This window comes from Pyxicephalus adspersus, chromosome Z (genome assembly GCF_032062135.1).
Source record: "Pyxicephalus adspersus chromosome Z, UCB_Pads_2.0, whole genome shotgun sequence".
NCBI lineage: Eukaryota > Metazoa > Chordata > Amphibia > Anura > Pyxicephalidae > Pyxicephalus > Pyxicephalus adspersus.
The window spans coordinates 19,178,920-19,203,403 of record NC_092871.1 but is presented as its reverse complement, the minus strand read 5'-3'; the positions used below and the strand labels follow the sequence as shown (position 1 = coordinate 19,203,403).

General features: G+C 36.3%; 2 protein-coding genes across 2 annotated transcripts; both read right to left on the bottom strand.

The window, feature by feature from the left end:
• Nucleotides 1–44: 44 nt before the first annotated feature.
• On the bottom strand, nt 45–989 carry LOC140343963 (olfactory receptor 8A1-like). The gene has a single exon (XM_072430870.1). It carries the CDS (start codon nt 987–989, stop codon nt 51–53), a length of 939 nt encoding a protein of 312 aa, XP_072286971.1. The 3' UTR covers nt 45–50.
• Nucleotides 990–5,628: 4,639 nt separating this feature from the next.
• LOC140343962 (olfactory receptor 2A12-like) lies at nt 5,629–8,372 on the bottom strand. The gene is made up of 2 exons (XM_072430869.1): nt 7,448–8,372; nt 5,629–5,750 (listed from the first exon to the last, which is right to left on the bottom strand). Exons 1-2 carry the CDS (start codon nt 8,370–8,372, stop codon nt 5,629–5,631), a joined length of 1,047 nt encoding a protein of 348 aa, XP_072286970.1.
• Nucleotides 8,373–24,484: the final 16,112 nt, after the last annotated feature.

The window sequence follows — 24,484 nt, the reverse complement described above, 5'->3', positions numbered from 1 at the left end:
TACTCAGAATTAAAAAAATAAATAAAAAAATAAAAAAAATAAAAAAATGTTCAGATGAATATTTTACTTTTTTTTAATCTTCGTCCTAATGCTGCTTTCACATCTTTATTTTTTAAGCAATAGATCAGGGGGTTGAGCAGAGGGATGGCAGCTGTATTGAACAAAGCATACAGTTTCTTTGAATCCAATGTACTTGTTGAACTTGGTGTCAGGTATTGACTAACAAGAATTGTATATAGAAGGGTGACTACCGTAAGGTGTGAGGAACACGTGTAAAAGGCTTTACGTCTGCCAGTGTTAGACTTGATCTTCAATATGGCTACTATTATGAAGATATAAGGAATGAAGGTCAGAAGAAATGGAACAATCGTGAAAAGAAATAGGCCTTCTATAAAGAATATTACATCCAAAAGGGAAGTGTCACTACAAGTAATTTTCATCAAGGGGACAATGTCACAAAGGAAGTGATTGATTTCAACTGATGTGTAGCAAGAGAAACTGGACAATATTCCAACAAGAGGAGCAACCAGTAGGAAACCCAACACCCAACAAAAAGAGGCCAAGAAAGAACAGTTTCGGTTGTTCATGAGCAAATGGTAAGTCAAAGGATTACAGACAGCTAAGTAACGATCATAACTCATAGCTGTCAGTATAAATAGTTCATGTACTGTCAAAGATCCAGCCATAAACGTTTGTGCCATACAGCCAAAAAAAGAAATAGTATTATTCTTGGTTACGAAGCTTGTCAAGATCCTATTTAATGTGGCCGTAGTGCAAGACATATCCACAATGGACAAGTTAGCTAAAAAGAAGTACATGGGAGTGTGAAGATGAGAGTCTAGGCAAATCAGCAGAAGGATGGTCATGTTACCACCAAGAATAAAAAGATAAATTAACAGAACTAGGATGAAAATTGTAATTTGTATTTCAGGAACATCAGAAATTCCTTTAATGATAAAATAGTTTGTGATAGTGTGATTCACGTACATCTGGAAAGCCAATTTCTGTTATCTAAAATGAAAAGAAAATTAAGTTGTTTTCTTGCTTCACCTAACATCATATTTAATTTACATGTATAAAGAAATAACACATTTTAGAATATGCTTTAAATAGGACTTTTTTTTTAGAGCAAATTTGCACAATTTCAGTTACCAAATAACTTTACTTTAAAAAATAAAAAGTTATTGACTCTTTTTTGTGATGGAAGTATTCACATTTGTACACCATTTGCACATATATCACATTTGCCAACTGTTTTTCCCACCTTTGTGAAAATGAAATAAATAGACGTCATGTAATAGAATGTGGAGCAGAAAATTTGTCGTAGCTGTGGCACAAAAAATTTAAATGCACTAAAAGTGCGTAGAGGGGGAAGAGTTTGTATTACAAGTAATAATGAACTGTTAGAATGTTGTACAAAACATGTAGACTTTTTGTTCTCGAACTCTATACGCTCGTTTACAACTTTAAATAAAATCTAAAATAAATATTTAAAAATTAAATTAAAACAGTTAATAAACAGTTATCTTGAAATAGAAAGTAAAAAGAGTAAAAAGGAAAGTAAAACATGTACCAAAATATTATAAATTAAACTGTAATTTAACAATGGCAGCAGTATAGAGAAACAAGTACAATTTCCTTAACTGTTTTAAATAAAGAAATGGTCAATGGTTGGAGTTATAATATAATTAATTTATATAGGTAAATGTAATACAAGTTTAAAAAAAATAAAAAAAATAAAATAAAGTTATCAAATTCAATACCTGCAGCAATTAATAATAAAATCATTATAGGATATGACTACTCACTCCTCATTCTTCTCACTCCTCACCCTGATTTATTAAAGCTCTCCAAGACTGGAGAAAATATACTATGATGGGAGAAACTTGGTGATCCAACAAACCAAGAACGGATCTGGTTCAGGAAAAAAAAACAATTGGTAACTAATAGTAGATTATTTTTAAGAAATCTGCATCAGTTTAACTGGATTTATGAGATAGTCAATCTTCTCTAGTCTCGAAGAGCTTTAATTTAGATTTCTAATTTTCACTTGTTATGCATAATTTCAGAACATTAATGCGGACACAATGGCTAAAGGCACTAGGTATCTAAATACTTTATTTGTGTGGTATTATTACTTAAAGAAATATGTCAACTGACATGGAAATTTCTTTTATGAATGTCTTGGTCCTCTTTTTGTTTTCCCTCTCCTATAAATAATTGTTTTTTGCTAAATAAGAATCAGAATTATTTAAAGCTTATTACATATCTTGAAATATAAAGATTCGAAAACCTTTAATACAACATAATCTTTATATGTGATTAGATTATGTTAATACAACATAATCTTTACATGTGACTGTAATTCACATAATCATGGCCATGTGACTGTAATTTTTAGGTTTCAATACTCTTTTGAGGTTTTTTTGGATAAAGAGAAAAGAACAGTATTAACAGTAGAATACAAATAGTTGTACAAGCATGGCGAAATAAGTAAGAGTCCTATGACATTTTTATCATCTCTACGCTGATACCGCCAGCAAACAAAAAACTTTTGTGAAGCCCGGCAAACAAAATAGAGAAAGAAAACAGTAAGAATAAAGAAAAACCAGAGGATGAGAAAAAAAAGAAAAAACAAAATCTTGCATTTCCTATATTCAGCTAAATGATTGTTAGTTATGGGTTGGCTTAGTTACATCATGGCCTACACATGGACGGTATTTTCTGCAAAATAATAAATGCCATTTATTAAAAGGTCAACTTCAGTCAAAACGATTTTTAGTTTTTTTTATATTGAAAATGTAAAGTTTGGGACCCTAAATTCATCCTGGTGTCATGTTCCCACTGGGGAGATTTCACTTGACCATCTTTGTTGTCAATAGGACAAAAAGCAAGGAGAAGTCCATCCTAGGGTTATAAACGACAGGAACAGACACTCTCTAAATCATCAATTTTGGAGACGCCAATGATTGGCTTGATACGGTTATCAAGTAAGTACCTAAATTCACTTATTTACTTACTTAAAGTTCATTTAAATAATTTCATCAAAAAATTGTACCGTGTGTCATTAATATCTTTATGCCATGAACCTGAAAAGGTTTTGTGCTGCCGGTGTTTATTTCCACTTACCTCCTGTTTACTTTTTCCAAAATGATTGTTTTCAAAAAACAGACTTTTCCATATAGGTAAATGACAGTTGTAACAACACTGTTTTCTGTATTCACTCACTGTATATTAAATTAACAGCGGGGGTATATATATACACTGTACATAGATATTCATGATAATTAAGTCCCCTGACAATGAAGAGAGACAGATGGAGTTGATATACTGTTCCTAATTATCATCCACATGTTCCAGATGTCACACAAAGTGATATAATGAAGTGTTTGGAGTCAAATGTGAAGGTGATTAATTAGGTTAAAATGTTTAAACTTTAGTTATTACTAGGATCCTTCATTGGTATTGTAATCACTGGTACCATCAAAAAGGCAGCAGCAGGCCTCAAACAATGGCTGTTTAGGAATTAGCCAGCAGCACTGACCTCAGTGGGATACTTTATAAAAAGATATGTACCAATTTATCTAATGCATACAGACAGCATAAAAAATATTTTCAGAATATATTATGTGCCCATGGGGCATGTGGAAATGTACTCAGACTACAACTAATACATGCAATTTACAAACAAGTGTGGTTTACCATGGAACATACTGTATAGTTTAGCATTCAAACATACACAAGTTAAGCTAAAATATGCCTAAAATAATGGCCGCCCAATCACCATATTAGATGAATGCTGGATGGGGTAAATAACCAAGAAAATTTGGTGATGGCACACCAAATATTCTTGGTTATGAGGAACACAAGGGGTGTGTCTTCAATTATATGTATTTATGCAGTATATATTTGGGTACACTCAGGGCCGGATTTGTACATTTTGTTCTTCTAGGCCAGCTAGCTTGTTCAACATTAACAAAAAAAAACCAAAAGAGAGCAAAAACAGAGAGAGAAGGAGGGAGAGAGAGGAAGAGGGGGAGAGAGATAGAGAGATAGAGAGAGAGAGAGAGAGAGAGAGAGAGAGAGAGCGAGAAAGAGAACGAGAGAAAGAGCGAGAGTGAGAGCGAGAAAGAACGACAATGGCAGCGAGAGAGAGGGAACAAGAAGGAGAGCGAGATAGAGAGAGAGCGAGAGAGAGAGAGAGAAAAAGTGACATACATGGGAAAGGAGAGGGCAAAGTGAGTGGGAGGGAGAGCGGGTAAAGCGAGAGAGAAGGAAGGAAAGAGGAGACAGGACAGGGAGGGAGGGATTGGTTAAGAGATAAACATGGAGAGAGGGGAAAAATTGCGAGAGAGATGGGATGAGAGAAAGGAAGGACAGGGAGAAAAAGATGGAGAGGGTAAAGAAAGGAGAGAGATCTAAATTGCTCCATGAGATTCCTATAATGAATACCTAGCTATGTGTTGTCTTGCCCTTTCAATGATTGTATAGTGTACAAGGATTTAAGACTATACAGTTTGGCTTAGAAATCAAGTTATAGCTTTGTTTTAATGAATTTTGCCATAGTGCCACGTTATAGGAAAACAAGTGGGTTCCCAATGTGCACAAGGAAACAAGGTCCAGACCATACAGTGTATCAGCATAAATATATTTTAAATGATCTCAATTGCTTTTGCTTGGCCATCCTCACCCTCATATGGGTCTTCTGTGATATTAGCCCTGGTACAGCAACATATGGATCGGCTGTGATATTAGCCCTCATATGCAAGCGGGCTGCCACCACCTGCATTGCAAAGCTTCTGGCACCTACTGGGGAAATGAGTGCTTAAGGCCACATATAGCCAAATATAGCTCCATTAAATCACCTTTAAAGTAACCTGACACCAGATACATTTTATTCTAAACATTTTTGGACGGATGTGTACCAAAGCACACAGCACATTTTTTTAGGCTTGGCAGGCGGTTAATTTGCTGTGTGGTTCCCACCACAGGTTGGGCACTTTTAACCTGTATGGTTCCAGGAGTGGCTACAAATGGGTTTCATAGTGCTTTCTTGATTTATCAAATGCAAAAAAAACACTATGGAAACAGTTTCTAGTATTGCATTTGTCTTTAACAGAAACTGGAGGGAAATAGGAAGCATGAAACACATCATTTATCTGAACCTCTTACTTACAAGTTCTTCTTGAATTCTTAAAAGGCCCTTTAAAAATGCTAAGTAGGCATAGAATCAGATGAGCAGGAGACTGGCCATAATATGCTTAACCTCCCTAGTGGTTTATTCCGTCCAAATTTCCATGCAAAAAGCGGTAAATTTTTTTATGGAAATTTATTTTTCATTGTAGGTTAAAATTTGTATGCATAACTCACCAATATTTAATAAATTTAACAAATTTATTAATAAACTTTAAATAACAAAACACAAAAATCTGTAAAAAAATATTTAAACATGTAATATAACTGTACAGTAGCATATATAATATATATATATAATATAAATATATATATATATATATATTATATGAATATTTATTTGTATTGGACTCAATACAGCTATTTTGTATTTAATCCAATACAAAATTATTTGAATTTCCAGCAAATCTGCCCGCATCGACGCATTCACTGATGTCACCAGGAGCCCCGGAGATCGACTCTGAATTGGGCCGCTGGATATTGAGGAGGAAGGACGTGTCCCCAGGACCTGCGGAGACCAGCAGGACGAAAGGGGACAACAACAGAGCAATGTAAGTGGGTTTTTTTTTTAAACTAAAAGCTACCCTAAGTGTGACTCTGGAATACCTATTTTTGCCTGGAAAATCCCCCCCGAGTCACACTCGGGAATACCGCTAGGGGGGTAATGAAGTTTTTCCTACTCAAAAACAGTAATGCATCCACACCACCTACTTATAATTGCAAAAAAGACTTCTCCACCATTTTGTTTCAAAAAAATAATTTCTTCACATTTTCTGAGAAGTGATATGCAAATAAACCCCAATCTTAACTATTCACAATATCTACTTTGGCAGGAATATAAATTCATTTCAGCTATAGTAAGTTCAAGGTAACAAATATGCTTAAGCACAAACTAGGCAAATAACTGATTATTTTTCCTGAATGTCATACTTTTTTGGTGGGTATTGGTTATTTTAGAAAATTTAAAACAAGCAGGAATAGATTTTTTTTTGTTTTCAATCTATATTTATTAGGATTTTCAAGTATTTATTTACAACAAAGATTGAAAAAACAAAAAACAAAACCCAAACATGATAAAAACAGCTTCATCTGTATAGATGTACACCAACAACATATAGTCTAATTATTATCTTTCTAATTATTATTATACAGTATTTATATATCACACTGTATGTCTGTATGCTGAGCTGAATTTTTTTAGATCTACTGGACATCAATACCCTCTGGCTTTAATTTTATAATTTCTTTCCTGTGCTCTACAACTAAGTGATGTAGCATGTGTCAATACCCCTGCTTTCTCCCATTCCTCTAGTGTAAAGGATCTCCCTGTAAAGGATAAGAATAGACTAATTTTTGGCCATGCAAAGTTGGCAGGAGCATATAAAAACTTTATGTTGTCTATTTATGAAGCAGTTAATTCAACTTTTAGCAAATATTCTTTGCAAGTGATTTTTTATGGCAATTAGTTATTGATTCACCACCAGAGAATGTTTGATGGAAGTCCTAATAAATTTTTAAAAAATGTACCTTACCAAAATCATTTTTAAATTCTTAAAGCTTTTATTTATTGCAATGTTTTAGGAAATGTCCTGCTTGACTTATTTGTACAGGTTGACATTTACGTTGAAAACAAGTGAAAGTATGAAAAAAATTCTCCAAAAAATATTTTCATGATTGTTTCATTTTTGTAACCATTGTACTCGCATGATCTGGAACCATACAGATTTATTTCTGGATTTTGGATCCTGGAAGCTATCAGGGACAATTCAGTCTCACAGCTGGGAGTAAGCAAGATGGGGTTTAAGTCAATGTTCCTATGGCATTGTACAGGGGATCATACATTTACAGACTGTGGATGGGAAGGGGTAACATTTTTATTTTCAAGTTTCTCTGAACATTTGAGAGTAGAAATAAGCAAGAAAAAGAGTAACATGATAAAGCTTTAAAAAAAAGTTACATATTGACTAACCAAAAATATATAGGGTGCAGGTCTTATATGAGATATATTTCCATGTCCGTCGATATGGTTATGTACAACAAAAGCAACATCCATTTAGTAGGGGAGACATTTTCTATTACATCTTAGATTACAACAACCATTCAGAGAAGGGCATTTCTGTGTCTTATGTCTACTGGATTCGATCAAGATCAAGCTGTGCCAAGGTCAAGGTGTGTCAATCCATTTGAGGCTGATAGAAGAGTCCAAAAAAAAAATCGATAAAAAATAAAAAAAATCAGGTGATCACTTCAGCTAAATTCATCCTTCGTCTTAATGCTGCTTTCACGTCCTTATTTTTTAGGCTATAGATCAGTGGATTGAGCAGAGGGATGGCAGCTGTATTAAACAATGCAAACAGTTTCCTTGATTCCAGAGTGCTTGCTGAATTTGGTGTCAGATATTGACTAACAAGAATAGTATAGTGTAAGATGATTACTGTGAGATGTGAGGAGCATGTGTAGAAGGCTTTACGTCTGCCAGTGTTAGAGCGGATCCTCAATATGGCTGCTATTATAAAGATATAGGAGATGAAAGTCAGAAGAAATGGACCGATAATAAAAAAAAATAAGCCTTCATAGAAGAATAATATATCTAACACTGTGGTGTCACTACAAGTCATTTTCATCAGGGGGACAATGTCACAGAGAAAGTGATTAATTTCAATTGATAAATAGCAAGAGAAACTGGACAATATCCCAACAAGAGGGGCAATCAGTAGGAAACCCAACACCCAACACAGAGAGGCCAAAAGAGCACAGTTCTGATGGTTCATAATCAAATGGTAGCTCAAAGGGTTACAGATGGCTACATATCGATCATAACTCATTGCTGTCAGTATAAATAATTCATGTACTGATAAAGATCCAGCCATAAACGTCTGTGTCATACAACCAATAAAGGAAATCATTTTGTCCCCAGTTATGAAGCTGGTCAGGATCTTATTTAATGTTGTTGTAGTGTAAGACATATCCACGATGGACAAGTTAGCCAGCAAAAAGTACATGGGGGTGTGAAGATGAAAGTCCAGGCAAATCAGTAGAAGAATGGTCATGTTACCACCAAGTGTAAAGAGATAAACCAACAGAACTAAAATGAAGATTGCAATTTGTATTTCAATAACATCAGAAGTCCCTTTAATAATAAAATAGCCAGTGATGGTTTTATTCAAATGCATTTGCATTCCCAGGTTCAACGATCTAAAAATGGGAAATCATAGACATATTACTTGTTTTATTCTGTATGATAATATTTAGAAAATAGAATGACCTGGCTTGGGTTCAATACAAATATGTATTTTTTAAAACTAAACTCTTGGCATTTGTATGACCCTAATATTATATTCTATCATAGCAGTAAATGTACATTTCTACTTACTTTTTCAAACAGCGTATCTTTATTTTTTTTCAAGCTATAATTTTATTTCCAAAAAAAAATAATGTCCCAGCTCAGCCAGATGACAGTAATAATTGTAGTTGTGTCTGCATTCAATTATGTTGTATTTAAGAGTAGGGCTATATATACACAAGTATATTTTTGTTATTAATGATAATTAGGTCCCCTGTGTCTTCAGAAACAGATGGTGTTAACATAATGTATGGATCATTTTCAGGCTACAATAATAATAATAATACATTGTAGATGTGTAAACAATAACCCTCCCTTGTCTATAGGCCATTAAAGCCAAATTTAACAACAGTTAATAGAATTTAACTAATTTGCCTTCCTAAAAAGTTCATACAATTTGAGGTAATGTAAGGATTTTATTTGACACACTGCTTTAATAAAGAACATTGTTTTTATAACAACATGATCTCACACTAAAAAGTGTAAAACAATTTTATTTGGTATTGCTTTCAGTGCTATAAACGTATCAAACAACCATAGTTAAAAAAAAAAGGGTCACACTGTCACCTTCAGGCTGATTGGTCATCTGCAAGCTGGAACAGTTATTATTTTCTGAATGAAGCCTTTAACTTGCAGCTGTTTATCATGTAAGTCCCTACATAGTGATTCAATCAATCAATCTTTCTCCCCTCCTATTGTGTGTTACCTCCCCCACCTCCCAGATTGTAAGCTCTTTGGGGCAGGGTCCTCTCTCCTCCTGTGTCACTGTCTGTATTTTCCAACCACTGCTGTACAGCGCTGCATAATATGTTGGCGCTATATAAATCTAGATTAATAATAATAATTCAACACCACCTTATCAGCTCCTGATTTTTAACAGGGATGAAAACTGTTAGAAACAGCCAGGTCTTACAGCAAGCATCCAAGCAATGTGTGATGTGGTAGAAGCTGCTAAAAGGATCAACAATTATAATGTATCCTAAGAATGTACCATTGTGCAGAGGAATGGTTACACTCAGGTTGTGGATGGGAAAGGCTTTAAGTTAAGATATTAAATCAAAGCCAATGTCAGCATCTTTGAAAGACTCATAACTTCTTAAAAAAAAGTGCCAATACATTGGAGTGGCATTTAGAGAATTGTTTGCTCCCTTTGATACAGAATTTAATGTCTCACCACATAATACAGACATGACCACAATCAACAACATCCAGTAGAGTGCTGGGGAAACAGTAGAGTCGGGTACATTTCCACACCTATGGTGGCCAAACACAAAAATTGGAAAAGAGTGGTTCAGAGGTTAGCAATCTCGCCTTTGCAGCGCTACATCCCAGGTTTGAATGCAAGTCAGGACACCATCTGCATGGAGTTTGCAGGTTCTCCCCATGTTGCGTGGGTTTTCGCTAGGTACTCTGGTTTCATCCCACATTCCAAAAACATTCCAAAAACAAAAAAGAATATGGCCATGGTAGGGACATTAGACTGTGAGCCCCTTTGAGGAACAGCTAATGGCATGACTATGGACTCTTTAAAGCATAATATGTCAGCACTATATAAATACTGGATAATAATATTCATAATATTAACCTATATAGGATTATTAAACTTATCCCAGCCATACAAGTAAAAAAAGTTTGAACCAGGGGTTGCAGGTTCATTTTTCTTAGTCAAGAAGCTTAGACATTTAGCAGTACTGTGCATGTTCTGGTCACATACATAGACTATAAATGATCTATGTGTAGACCTGTTGAGGTATTAGTACTTTGTAACTTGCTACTTCCTGAAATATGGAGGATGATGCAGGGCTCAGAGCAGCTTGCTTTTTTATGTATATTGATGTAATAGGGAGGGCAAGAGGTCATTTGAGGTGCCTTCATTTACATACCTTTAGCTATTACTCAGAACTTTTAATACAAACTTTCATATTTACCTAAACTAAGACAGCCAAATAAAAATGTGAAAAAGGTCCATTATACCTGACCCGAATTTTGGCAAGGGAGGGATTTCTAATAAGAAATCTTTAATTGTAGACCTTTTCAAGTTGCTGTTTTTACCTGTCCTTACAAATGCTAAATATCTGGCACAGAGAAGTTCTGTAATATACTTAACCCGCCAGCAAACCCAGTGAAGGCTGCAGCAAGCAGCGTAGTCTCACTGGCAGAGTGAGACCCTGTCATTAGCACCCTTGCCCATTATAGCCTCTGTGTTATAGTGTGCTTGGGTGCGTTGTTATGTTGGATTAACTTTTTGACCTATGTGGTCGTTCCCTGTGTCTTGTAATCAGCTAGGATTACCAGCAGCGACCCGGTGTGATTATTGACTGGGTTCATTTGCATGAACTGAATTCGGATTGTCCCTGACTACGCCTTCTGCCTCATCCTTTTGTACCTCGCTTATCGGATTGATCCTTTGTGTTTTGACCTGTACCTGGATTTCTGCCTGTACCTGGATTACTGAATAAAATTTGTTGAAACTGTACCCCGGAGTTGGTTGTGATTTGTGTGCCCAGGTGCATTACAAGTTCCAACTTCACTTTGAATTCACTTGGTATAGGTTTTAGGCAATTGGCGTTTGAGAAGTAGGTCAATGATAACATCTTTAATTCTTTTTTCTTTTTAGATACAGTGGAGAAAAATACTATTAAGTTTATACTACTAGATTGTAAGCTCTTCTGGGCAGGGTCCTCTCCTCCTGTATCACTGTCTGTATTAGTCTGTCATTTGCAATCCCTATTTAATGTACAGTGCTGCGTAATATGTTGGCGCTATATAAATCCTGTTTAATAATAATAATAGCAGTCTTCATTAGGTAGATTTCTTAACATGTCCTGTACAGGTGATATAACAGAAGGAAAGAAAATCTAACAAAGTCCACTAATACTGTCCGGTGATACTAGAGCCCTGAGGTAGGTAGTCCACCAACAGAATACCGTCTTTGTCCCAGAAAATGGATGCCCTGACTTTTTTGGCCGATTTCTGGGTTCAGAGCTTCTTCGGCGGCGGGGACCTGCTGTGCCGACATTACTTTGACTGTTCCTTGGTTTCAGGATCATAGATGTGGAGCCAGGTTTATTCCTCAGTCACTAACCTAGGCAAAAAGTCCTGTGCAGCTTCAAAATGGGTCAAAACGGCTTTGGTTGCTTCAACTTGTTCCTTCTTCTGATCACTGTTCAAACATTACAGCACCCACTTGGCTGAAGGCTTGTGCATGTCTAGGATAATGGTGAAAACTAACCCAACACGCTCCCCTGAGATGTCAAGTATCTGGGCTATCTTTTTTGCGGATATTCGCCAGTCCTCAATAATCGGCTCATGGACAGAATCGAAGGTTGCCGGGTCAGTTGAGCTTGGGGGGCGACCACTGTGGGGCTCATCTTCATTGGTGAAATGCCCATTCTTGAAACAAGATATCCAGCTTTTGACAGTTCTGTAGGAAGGACACTTCTCCCCCAGTGTTTGTGACATCTCAGTGTGAATGTCCTTTGCTGACGTTCCTTGTAGAAACAAAAACCTTATGACGGCTTGTAACTCCAACGACGTGAAACTTGCTTGTGCCTCTGCCATCACAGCTTCTCACTAAAAGAAAAAACAGTTTTAAGAATTGCAAAGACCTGATATTTGCACAGTTACATACTAAGATATTAGGCTGTCATATGCTCCACAATCATTTTTCTATTTCATCTGGAAAGGGGGCAAAGCCAGGAACTTTTCAGCACCCCCTCGTATAGCATACCAAGACATGCTTCTGAAGCGATTTCCACTATCAAAAAACTTTCTACCTGTGAAGAAGTATTTCAAACAGTCAACTAAAAGTTTCAAAAATATATATATATATATATAAAAAAAGAGGTGATCTGGTGGGACAAACTCTACTATACATGGTCTGATAATATAAATATAATGAAATTGGCCTCTTCAAGCTTCTCCTATTATTTTTACTGAAATATATCCTAATTTAGGGAATTAAACCTCACCACCTCTAACTTTATCTGGGTTGCTAAAGACTGGGTTGCAAAGACTTAGGGGAATTAGCTCACCCAACTTTCCTTAGTTTTTTTGTAAGTGGCAATTCATACTTCCTCCTTCATGTCCACATTAAATGGTGGCTTTTAAAAAGTGGGCTTGTTTCCCCTTATTTTTTGCATTTTCCCATTGATCCCATCATCTGACATTTTTTGCACTATTTAAAGATTCTTGTCAGACAGAAGGACAGTCTCTCTCTCCCCTCCTTTCCCTCTTTTTTTCACCCATTTTTATTACCCGTGCCCTGCCTCCTTCTGTTTACCAAAATAAAAAAAACCTCCTCCAGTGGAGAATCTTGGGCTTTCTCAAGTCTCTCAGTTTATCTCATCACAAAGTAGTCTATTCCTGAGAATACATTCACATGTAATTTTCATCCTCATTTCATAGGTTATATTCAGATTTAACACAATACTACCTCCATAACCAACTCTGAAAATTTTCAGAGACCCTCTTTGAATCCTCTGCTAGGCTCAAGAACCTCTCTAGGTTCCAAAAATATACAAGTGACTCATGCAGAGTTACCATACCATCTTCTGCTGTCACTGGGAAAATACACAATTCACAGTTGTATGGATTTTTTTCTTTTACTCATGAAACTCCAATATGAACCTGCCTACAAGAATTGCAGTATATGTTGTCATCTATGAAGTATTTTAAACCAGTAAAATTTTTTTTATCTCAACTCTGATTTCATCTGTTGGTAGTATCAAAATTTGGAAAGTACTCTGCTATGTTTATTTCAGTCTTCCTCCAAAATTAAGTCCTTTTGACAAGTCATATTTCTTACTATCAATACATCAATGGGTGAGCAATATAATCTAAATTCTGCCTTCTTCCTTATGTATTTGAATCATATGGCATTGAAAACAGCAATATACACAATGGCCTGAACCTCATCTGCAACATGAACAATTTAATGTCCTAAAATAAGAACTCAATTCATTTGCTGGTAAAATAAATGTCCTTGTATCAGTTTTTTCATTTGTAATGTATTTTTCTCACTGAAATTTGAATAAAACTTTCAATCACGAATAATAAGGTCTCTCATGAGGGGCTAACAGATCAGATGGTTCTGCTCCAGGGAGAGATCAGGTACCTGGTAGGCTGGAATTTCAGTAAGAAGTGTAAGCAGCAGTCCAGGGTCAGGGCAAACAAAGTCCACCTAGGTAAAGACACATGTAACACACTGAGGATCCAGCTACCAGAGCCTAGAACTAGAGAGACTTCAATCAAACTAGCAGTCAATAGTAGGACAGGATCATGGCCAGGAACTAATCTGCTCATTGGGTGCAGGACATACCATCCTTTAACTGTGCACTGTGTACCGGGGATGCTGAGTTGGACATATGAATATGACTAAACAGAGGCTGGGGATGCTGAAAGCTGCTAAAAAGGAGGAGCTGCAGGCAAAGTAACATCACCATTATGCAAAGGAAAAACCCCTTCACTTTTCTAGTTTCAGGAACCATGAAAAACTGACATATAAACATCAAATGGTTAAACCCACGCAAAGTTTTTTTTTCCCTGAACATAACTTTTCCTTTTTACACAAATGATAAAATAACAATTGCAATCTTTCAAAGGTTTCATGACATGTTTGCACTTTTAGCAGTTAAAAAATGAAACATTTTTTAGAACTCTATACAACCAAAAAGACTGGCAGCTTTACAAGTTTGTAATGCCTAAATAATTCATGTTAAATGATTCTTAGGGCGTGATTTATTAAAGCTCTCCAAGGCTGGAGAGAATACACTTTCACCTGTGAAGCTAGGTGATCAAGCAAACCTGGAATGGATTTCTTCAATGTCATTTGCTATTTGCATTAGCAAATGCTTTGAATCCTGGACTAGATCCATCCCAGGTTTGTTGGATCACCCGGCTTCACTGGTGAAGGTGTATTCTCTCAAGCCTTGGAGAGCTTTAATAAATCAGAGCCTTAAGCTGCGTACACACTTTTGTCGTTGGAAAGGATCTTTCACGATCCTTTCCAACGACAAGGGAGTACACGATCCATGAACAGTGCTGTACATACAGCACCGTTCATGCTCTATGGAGAGGGAAGGGGGAGAGCGACGGAGCGGCACCCTGCTGCGCGCTCTCCCCCTTCCCTTTCATTACGATCGGTCGTCGTCCATCGTCCGTGGATCCGGCAGGTCGGTCGTTCGGACGATGGACGACACCGACTGTACACACGGCAGATTTTCGCCCGATATTTGGCCGATGCCGATTATCGGGCGATAAAAATCTGCCGTGTGTACGTAGCTTTAGACTTACATTCATTCAGGCTGATTGAGCCAAAATACTTTTAAAAATTTTAAGAAATTTCCCACAAACCCTAAATAAAAAAAAAATATAATGGGTTGGTGTAAGAGAATAGAAGATGTCTCCCGCAGGAAACAGAATTGAGTAATACTCTGGTAGCTGCCAAGCCGATTAAATACACTAAATATAGAGAAAAAGAAAAGTGGCTTTTTACGGCAAATATTTAGAATATATCTATTAAAATCCTTTATTTGTAAACATTAAATAGCAGATAAAATCATACAACAATGTTCAATACAAAATTACAGTCTTTTTCCTGACACGTTTCGCCTGAGTGGGCTTTATCAGGGGAATCATAACAATAAGTAAACAATTGATTACTAGATAATTACAGTATGACTCATAGCTAAATATATGTGTAAGTTGAAGTTGTTAGAACCACTAATTGGACATTGTATCATATTAGTTCAAGGTAAATAGGCAAATTTATTTAGACGTTCTAGTCATAGAAAAAATAAAATATGAATATTTATATAGGGAATGCAACCAATAAATAAAACACATTATCACTAGATCAAATTACAAATAAATGATAGATTATCTTACTTGGATGCCTATAATATTATATCTCATTTGGGATACGATCGATAGGAACTAGGACGCTTGACAGTTTTGTATGTCTAGGAAAATAAATACAAAATTGTAAAATAAGTGTGGGTTCATATTAAGAGAGAGTCTCTATATAGAAGGTGGAGAAAAGTCACCTACAAGAGTGTAATTGCACGTATTATAAGGTAACATTGTAGTATCTGATGTTTTAGATGCCGTATCACATAGGTTTTATCTATGATCAATTATGTCGAGAACAATAGACTGTGTATCAATAATATATTCATTCCATAATACTAAAAAGACATTAGTAGTTGTACTAAAAAAGCTGTTCACAAGGGGCATACCTATGATGCCACATTTAAAAAAAATTGACATTCTCATGACTTGAAATAAAAACCTTTAGTAGATCTAAACCTTTACTGAATATTTGGTTTGCTGAAGCCCTGCATATCATACACTGTATGAAAGACCTTGATGTTCCTGCTCCAAAGGTCCAATATGAAGCTTCAGTCCTGGTAGATGTGAGTCCACAGCTTGCTAGCGCTAATCGCTAGCACATGTAACAAGAAACTGGGCAGCACACCAATGATGTAATCCAAAGTAAAACTTTAATAATCCCAACATGGATAAATAATCCCCAATGAGGATCCACACACTTTAAACTAAATGGGTTTAGTAAAATATATGCTGGCATTCTTGATTGAAATATTCTTTATTGAAATGAGTTGAGCCTGTTTTGGGACATATGTGAGAAATTCAAACTACCAAATGTTTGTTGTTTTTTTAATATGCAGTATTGTCCTTTGCTGATGTGGTTTCTTTTTTATATATATAAAGATCAAATTGTATATTGTATATTGTCTATTGTATATTGATCAAAGATGTCTATTGTTATGCTTTTGAAAAAGTGTTTTGTTCTCAGCAAGTTATTTTGCTGCCTTCAAAATCGCTCATATTCCTGAAAAGTTTTCTTTTCACCTTAAATATGTATTATGAAATTCCATTAGGTACCAGGGCCGATGTCTTTCTAATTTATGAAATTTCATTAGGCAAACTGTTTGATACTCCAATCATGGAGAGTTGAAGAAGATGTAGTTAACTACAGAATATGGTAGAAATCATGTGCGGAGTAGATATGAGCAGAATTGCCAAAACCCGCTTCCCCTAATGTTTGCAGAAACTGCATATTTCCATGGAAATGTTAAAAATGTGATGACAGGTATGCCTAAAGTGTAGGGATCTCCTTGGATTTCACTTTTTTATTGACTTACTAGACCAGGGGTACCCACACGTTTTTAGCTTGCGAGCTACTTTTAAAATGATCAAGTCAAAATGATCTACCAACAATAAAAACTTGGACCTTATATCTCCTGTGTGCAGTAGTTTATTTTGAAAGGCAGGGCTTTCAAAATGTGGCCATACAAATGTGTGCAAGGCTGCACAATCTACTCACATTGCCTTTGTGATCTACCGGTAGATCCACCTACTGGGCACCCCTGTACTAGTGTAAAACCCTGATCTATGTCGGTATTCTCCAGACACCAGTCCCCCAATCTATGCCGCAGTTTGTCTATAGCAGCCCCGGCTTAGCCTTGGTTGACTGGTTGTGTCTCCCAGAACTCGGGTGGCCCTAGGACTTGGTGCGCAAAGGATGGTGTCTGGAAGTAGGCCGGCAGCCAACCCGGCGCCCACTAAATGCAGAGTACAGAGCCTTGAATGCAGAGTAAGAAGACAGGAATCCAAAAAACTAGCCAAAGTCAAAAACACAATAAATCAGTCTTTCCAGCTCAGTACAAGAGGTGAGGGAAAAAACAGAGTCAGGGTCACAAGCAGAGTTCAAAATGGGTAATCAGAAAACAAGCGTAGGTCAGTAACATAAAAACTCACAAAAACACTCCAACACAGGTCAGCCCAGCAGACGCTATACAGGCACCTGAGACTGGGAGCAGAGAGGCTATAAAGCCCCAGCAGTCAATGACAGCCTGGGATTAACAGGAACTACTCAGCAATCAGGGTACTGATCCTACAACCCTAGTGCTACCATGAGCGCAGCAGCCTGGGGGAATAGGCTGTTCGCCCTCGTGAGGTGAGATGTCGCCTGGGTACTTACACCCAGAGAGAGCCTCCTAACAACTAGACCATCAATGTCCTTTGTGTCATCCAGTGATGTGAATCTATGCCAGTCGTGATGACCTGATGCCTGGCAATAGTATTCTGTTGCATTACTTTCACTAAATGACAGTCCTCTGACTGACGGATTTGACGGAATGATGGATTTGAGGGTTTTCTATTGAAATTCCTAATTAACAAGGACATGTAAGGAGATTGAGAGATACAGTTTGAGATGGAAAGGTTGCAACAAACTTTGTAGGTTATAGATTTACATTTTTCTGACATTCTCATTAATTCTGTCCAAATTTCGTCTAAATGCTGATTTCACATCTCTATTTTTTAAGCTGTACAGAATTGGATTCAGCATGGGAACAATAGCAGTGTTAAACAAAGAGAGAAGTTTGGTGAATACAAAGGTTCTGTTTAATATCAGATACTGTGAAATCAATGTTATATAAAGCAAGATGACAACAGTGAGATGTGAGGAACATGTGTAAAAAGCTTTACGTCTCCCAATATTAGAAGGTATTTTTAGTATAGTGATGATGATAAGAAGGTAGGAAATGAAGGTGAGACTGAATGGCATTATGAAGAACATTAGTATTCCTTGTATATAGGACAGGGCTTCCAAAACAGAGATGTCGCTGCAAGCAATTTTCATTACTGGAAGAAGATCACAGAAGAAGTGGTCAATTTCATTGGAGAGGTAACAAGAGATGTTAAGTATTATGACACAATAAGGAATGATCTGTATAAATCCCAATAGCCAACAAAACAAAGCAAGCACTCCACAGGTTCTAAAACTCATGATCAAGTAATAGTTCAAAGGCTTACAAATGGCCACATATCGATCACAGCTCATGGCAGTCAGAATAAATAGTTCATGACCCGATAATGATCCAAAAAGGTGACATTGTATCATACACGCATTGTATCCAACAGTATTATCCTTTGTGATAAAGTTTACCAGGATTCTATGTAGTGTGACTGTAGAACTTGAAATGTCCACAACAGATAAATTGGCCAAGAAGAAGTACATGGGAGTGTGGAGGTGATGATCCATGCAAATCAGGAGGAAAATCATCATATTACCAGCAAGAGTGAGGAGATACATGAGCAGAACAAGAAGGAATATTGGAACCTGCAGCTCAGGTGATTCTGATATCCCTTTGATTTTGAAATAGATAACCACTGTATGGTTTGCTATCATTTTAATGACCAAATTTTAAAGGCTGTAAGAAGGTTTCTCAATTTTTTGTTGTCAGTAAACTAAATATTTATAGATTTCTTGAGCATTATAGAGACATGGTATTCAGATCTGAAACATAGACCACAATAAATCAATCTCAACCAATAAAATGTGTCATTCAGATGTGTATGGTCTACATCAGATTAGAGGTGTTTATACCCATGAGAATACCCCAAAAATATTGGTCAAAATTATATACCATTTAATGTTTAGCTGCAATTAGGCATTTTGTCCTTTTATTTGATGCCCTATTTTTGAGCGCTATCACCTAATTACTTTAAAATATAAAGCATGATATTACTAATACCTTTAAAACATTCAAATATGAAGAAGCTCACAATACATTTGTGTGGTGATCAGTAATAAGAACGCCTCCTACATTGCTGGACATTAGGAACAAAGCCAACTTTACAGATAACAAAAAGGATCATTGGTGACATCTAAATATCTAAACACAAATTGCTAATTGATTAAGGAATCTCTGGCAACCTCTGGAGGAACCTTAGAGTTCCACGGAACTCTGTTTGAAAAACACTAATACGGTAGTTGGTATTATTACAGTCATACATTAAGTCATCAATCACTAAAGTGGTTTAAAATTTAATTTTAACAAAATTTAAAAATGGAATTCTTCATCCAATTTTCTTTCAATATTACCCATCAACAGTTTTAGTGGTGTTGTGATCAAGGAAATATAAGATACTTAGATCAATTTCCAAATTATACTTCTATATATCTATATGTCTTTGTAATGGCTTTCCGTGGTCCCTTGAACTTTAACATTCAGGCTTAGAGAGAAAGTGGGTGCACTGTAGGACAACTAGGATTTACTGCATTGCACAGTGCTGTTATCATCAATGAGGTGATGCTCCTTCACTATTAATTCCTAGTCTTGTCCATATAAAATGCTTTGACTGCAGGGGAGAAAAGTAAATTAGTAAGACTTTGCACACTGTTTCCCAGGGGTCTTTATTAGGAAACTGGATAAACATGACTACAATTTTTTTGCCAGGTACAAGTTTAAATTGTTTGTTAAATTTTAAAGTTTTACCTGGCAACTTATTCTGCTTTCATCCTCCCGGTTGGGACACTGATATACAAGATGTTGCAAGATGCTGACAGAAAATCAGTTTAGGTATTTACACTAGTTTTTTTAAAATGTACATTTAATAATATATCAATGAATAAACAGCTACATTATTCTGCATTTTTTACATTCTCCCCAGACCCAACTTACATGTAGACAAGTAGATGTGATCCTTTTTTTCACATTTCTTTTGAGTCAAGAACCTTGTTAACATAAGGAAATTGTTGCATTTTTTTTCTCAAATGCACTGTGTAGGGTACAACACACACGTTATGTGTAATTAATTCCCATGGCCCCAGCTAGACCTAATTGGAATACATACACTCATTAAACTCCACTCCAAACTAGTTACTAATGACTTTGTTAGATCTACAGAATAAAATGACATTTAAATGATGGTAATGTTGCTACCCAACAGAATTTCTTTAAAAATTTCTTTTTCTTTAAAAATTAGAACATGAAAAACTTTTTTAATAAGTTTGCTTGTTATAGCCTTCCTACATCTGTCAACAAGTCATGTAAAAAATGACAAGAGCTAGATCGAATAATAAAAGTAGAGTCCTGCCGTGCCATTGTTTTATAGGATTTTATAGCCTTTCTGCTCACAGTCCCCAATTGCTTGTTGTAGTGTTAAGCTAGGCTGCCCTGCTACTGGTGTCTTTATTAGTTAGATTTACTGTTGCTGACTCTACAAGTTTCCCAACTTGTATCCTGCCTGGACTGACCTTTTACCTGTGATCCCAACTCTGCTAGGTCTTAATCCTTGGATACGTCTTCTGGTGGTCCGATTCCCTATGGTGACCTCCAGCTCTGTATTCTAGACTTGCATCTGCTGTACTGCATTATCTGTGGGTCCTGAACATCTGCCAGTCCTTCTCAGATGCCATTACCTGCGCACGGGCATCCTGGGGCAACTGAATGCTGGAATGGCACATCTAGACTTCATGGGCTAAGTGGGGGCTTGTTATAGAGTATGGAGTTGTATTGGGGGACAGGCGCCTGGTGAGCACCAGTGCTGGACCAAGGCCTTACACAGATATTGTGATTTTAATTTCAGGACAGTGCCTGCCTAAAAATCCATTTACCCTCTTAGTATGTACTCTGCAGAGTGAATATCCAACAAAAAGCTCACCTCTGGTCAAGGGGAAGGGGGGGTATTATTTAGGGTCACACCTACAAAGCCACAGGTGGTTTAGTTGAAGCAAGGTTACTTCCTGTGGTACGTCCTTGTCAAAGTAGAATAGTACATAATCTGCCTATTACATAGCCACTTAATTAGGAAAGCATTCTGTTTCCCTACTTAGTCACAAAAACCCATTATTACCGCAGCGATGGATGTAGCTCAGAGCCATCTCTTGTAGTTTGGTGCATACTAAGTCCTGTCTTGGGTGTCCGTGCCAGTTCCTGCATAATTTTTATAGGCTAGCCAGAGGTGGGGGTCTTAGTGAATTGGGACCAGGATGGAGCAGCAATAACATTAGTAAGTGGGGACAAATGAGCAACATCTGGTGTGCGTGCATCTGCAGATGCCAAAGGATTTGTAGTAAGAGTTTTGCAAGAATATTTCCTTCATTTGGTATGAAAATGCAAACACAAAATAGGAAGGGGTTAGGAGTGAAGGAGGCAATGGATAGTCTGAGCGATTTATTCCTGGGGATGGGCTTTAAAAAGTTTGTCAATGCAGGGACAAGCATGACATAATTGTAATAGTGGTATCAGCGGGTAAGATATATTTACCTTCTGTTAACTTCCTAAATGCTATTCAGTCCAGGTGTGGGGTAACATGAGACTCACTCCCCCCCCTTGCAAAGGGCAGAATTAGTGTTAACCTGTGGTTTGCCTATTCTAAAAAAAATAGCAGGTTAAAGTGGAACTAAAGTCCTATTTTGCAAATTTGTGATTCAGACAGATGGTTGCTTCACAAAGGGACAGGCAATATTACTTCTGCAATATTGTTGTATTATTACAACAAATTTTGCAGAGCTGCGCATACGCATGTCCAGTATTGGTTGCCAGTTAACCTCAGCAATCCTGGATTCCCTTGCTTGTGCCAGGAAGCAAATGAAATCTTGTTCATTTGTATTTGAGTTATGTCATCCAGTCTATAAAGGCCAAAGATTGTTCTGCCATAGAATAGGGATAGGTGAGCATTACGGGTTTAGTTCTGCTTTATATTTAATGTTGGCTTCATCATCAGTGCTCACCTACCTTTCATTCACTTCCCAACTGCCTGTTTGGCTACCAGAGTCTTTTAGGTAGCTTCCACAAGACAGCACTGATGCTTGCCAATGGACAACTCATGCACCAAATGTACACAGTGTTATCTCACTTTACTCCCAGTTGCCTAACTAAGTAGTTGGGTAGGATAGGGAAGAAAAGTATGTGTAGCTTGTGTGGCCAGCAATTAAAATGAGCATGCCAATTTGCCCTGCATTTGCAAAGAAAAGATCCATTTTTTCAAGTAGGATGTCCTAGGACATGATTGGCGGTAGGGAAAATTGTTGGGAGTTTACTGCCACTCCTTTGGATGAGTTTACCAGTTAACTAAATAAACCTTGCTCACTGGTAAAAAAAATATGTTCTTCCCAGCATACCTTAGAATAGAACAAACTTGATGAATTTGATACAAATTCTAAAACATCCCTATCTTCAGCTTCAGTAATGATAATCAACATGATTCAAAAAAAAAAAAAAAGGTAATTAGGAAAAGATGACTACAGACTAAGAAGCTTAAGAAGATAAAACTCACATAATATCAGCTTATGGCTACTTTTAAATTTAGGTTTACTATATATAATCAGGGGAAAGACCCTATTTCTTTCTTTACTTTATAATTAGGGGGAAATTTATGATGTATGGTTTTTAATCCCTTTCTACTGGCTGGCCAACTTGCTTAAGAGATCTGCAAAGTGGACCCATGCTGGCTCTTAATGAACACCCATATAAATTTGTGAAAGCCCCACTTCTGAGCCCAGGTTGATGTGGTGATCAGATTGGTCTCATAGGAACCAAGAAGACTGGTTACATTTAGTGGCACAAATTAATTACTGCATGGAAAAACAAAGGATTGAAGGAGAGTATTGTGTCCAAAGACTGACAATGCTTTACAATGAAAATTGAATGCATAGTAAATTCATGTTAAATGCATCTCAGACTTTTATCACATTGAATCTGACTGATTTAGGTATTTTTTTACATAATATTTAAAAAAAATTCTCACAAACCCTAAAAAAAACTGGTGTTTGGTGTAAATGTAATTAAAATGTTATTTTTAAAGCAATTTCTGTAATGTGCTGTTATGTGTATTTTTTTAATCTAGTTTTAACACATAACCATTTCAAGAGCACTGTTTAGGAAAGAGCAGTTATTTAGGAAAACAGGTAAGCGGATGCTACTTTTCCACTTTTTGATTCTGTTTTGCTGAACAGAACTATGGGAAATGTTAGTAACACAAGGACTGGGTCATTTGATGAGGAATTAATAAATACTGTAATGGAACATTTAGGTTCTGTTAACATCTGCCTCTATCAGAATTGTATTTGCAAAGATGTAAGTCCAAAACATAAAAAGGAGACTAGAGCTCCATCTCCAGGCTAAAACGTAAAGTAGATCTAAACCTTTACTGGATATTTGGCTTGCTAAATCATTATGTATCATAAGCTGTATTGTACCAAAGTCCTTGATAGTTGAAAATTGCCAACCAGTTTGTACAGTTATATTACATGTTTCACTATTTGTTTTTTTAACAAGTTTATTATTAAATTTACTATATCTATTAAATTTTGGACATATTTCTGTGAATTATGCCTAAGAATTATAGGCCTACAATGTAAAATAAATTTCCATGCAAAAATGTAAAAATACTGAATTAGAGTTAAATAAGGAAATTTTCCCTCCTCAGGGGTCAGTTGATTGGTGTAGACCGTTCCCTTTGTCACAGCATTTTGTGTGGTTCGTCACCCTTTATTAGGAGGTGATTGATTTGAGGTTGATATGTAATGTTTTATTGCCTAAACCTTATGACTGCGTAAATATTTCAGTTTATGTGAGGTTTATTAAAATATTGGTTTATTCCATTAAAGTTTTACTTACACCAAACAAGCCACAATAATATAAATTAATATAAATGGAATTAAACATCGCTTCTACACAAATTCTGTATTGAAACATACTTCCACAAAAAAATTATTCTTTCCACTTATTCTTACTGCAGGGTGTCATCTAAAAACATATGTATCTACTGAGGGAATGTATGGAGTCTGGAATGAGCTTTAAAGGTTATAGTTTTACATTTCAGCTGACATTCTCATTAATTCTGTCCAACTTTCATCTAAATGCTGATTTCACATCTCTATTTTTTAAGCTGTACAGTATTGGATTCAGCATGGGAACAATAGCAGTGTTAAACAAAGAGAGAAGTTTGGTGAATGCAAAGGTTCTGTTTAATATCAGATACTGTGAAATCAATGTTATATAAAGGAAGATGACAACAGTGAGATGTGAGGAATATGTGTAGAAAGCTTTACGTCTCCCAATATTAGAAGGTATTTTTAGTATGGTGATGATAATATGAAGGTGAGATTGAATGGCATTATGAAGAACATTA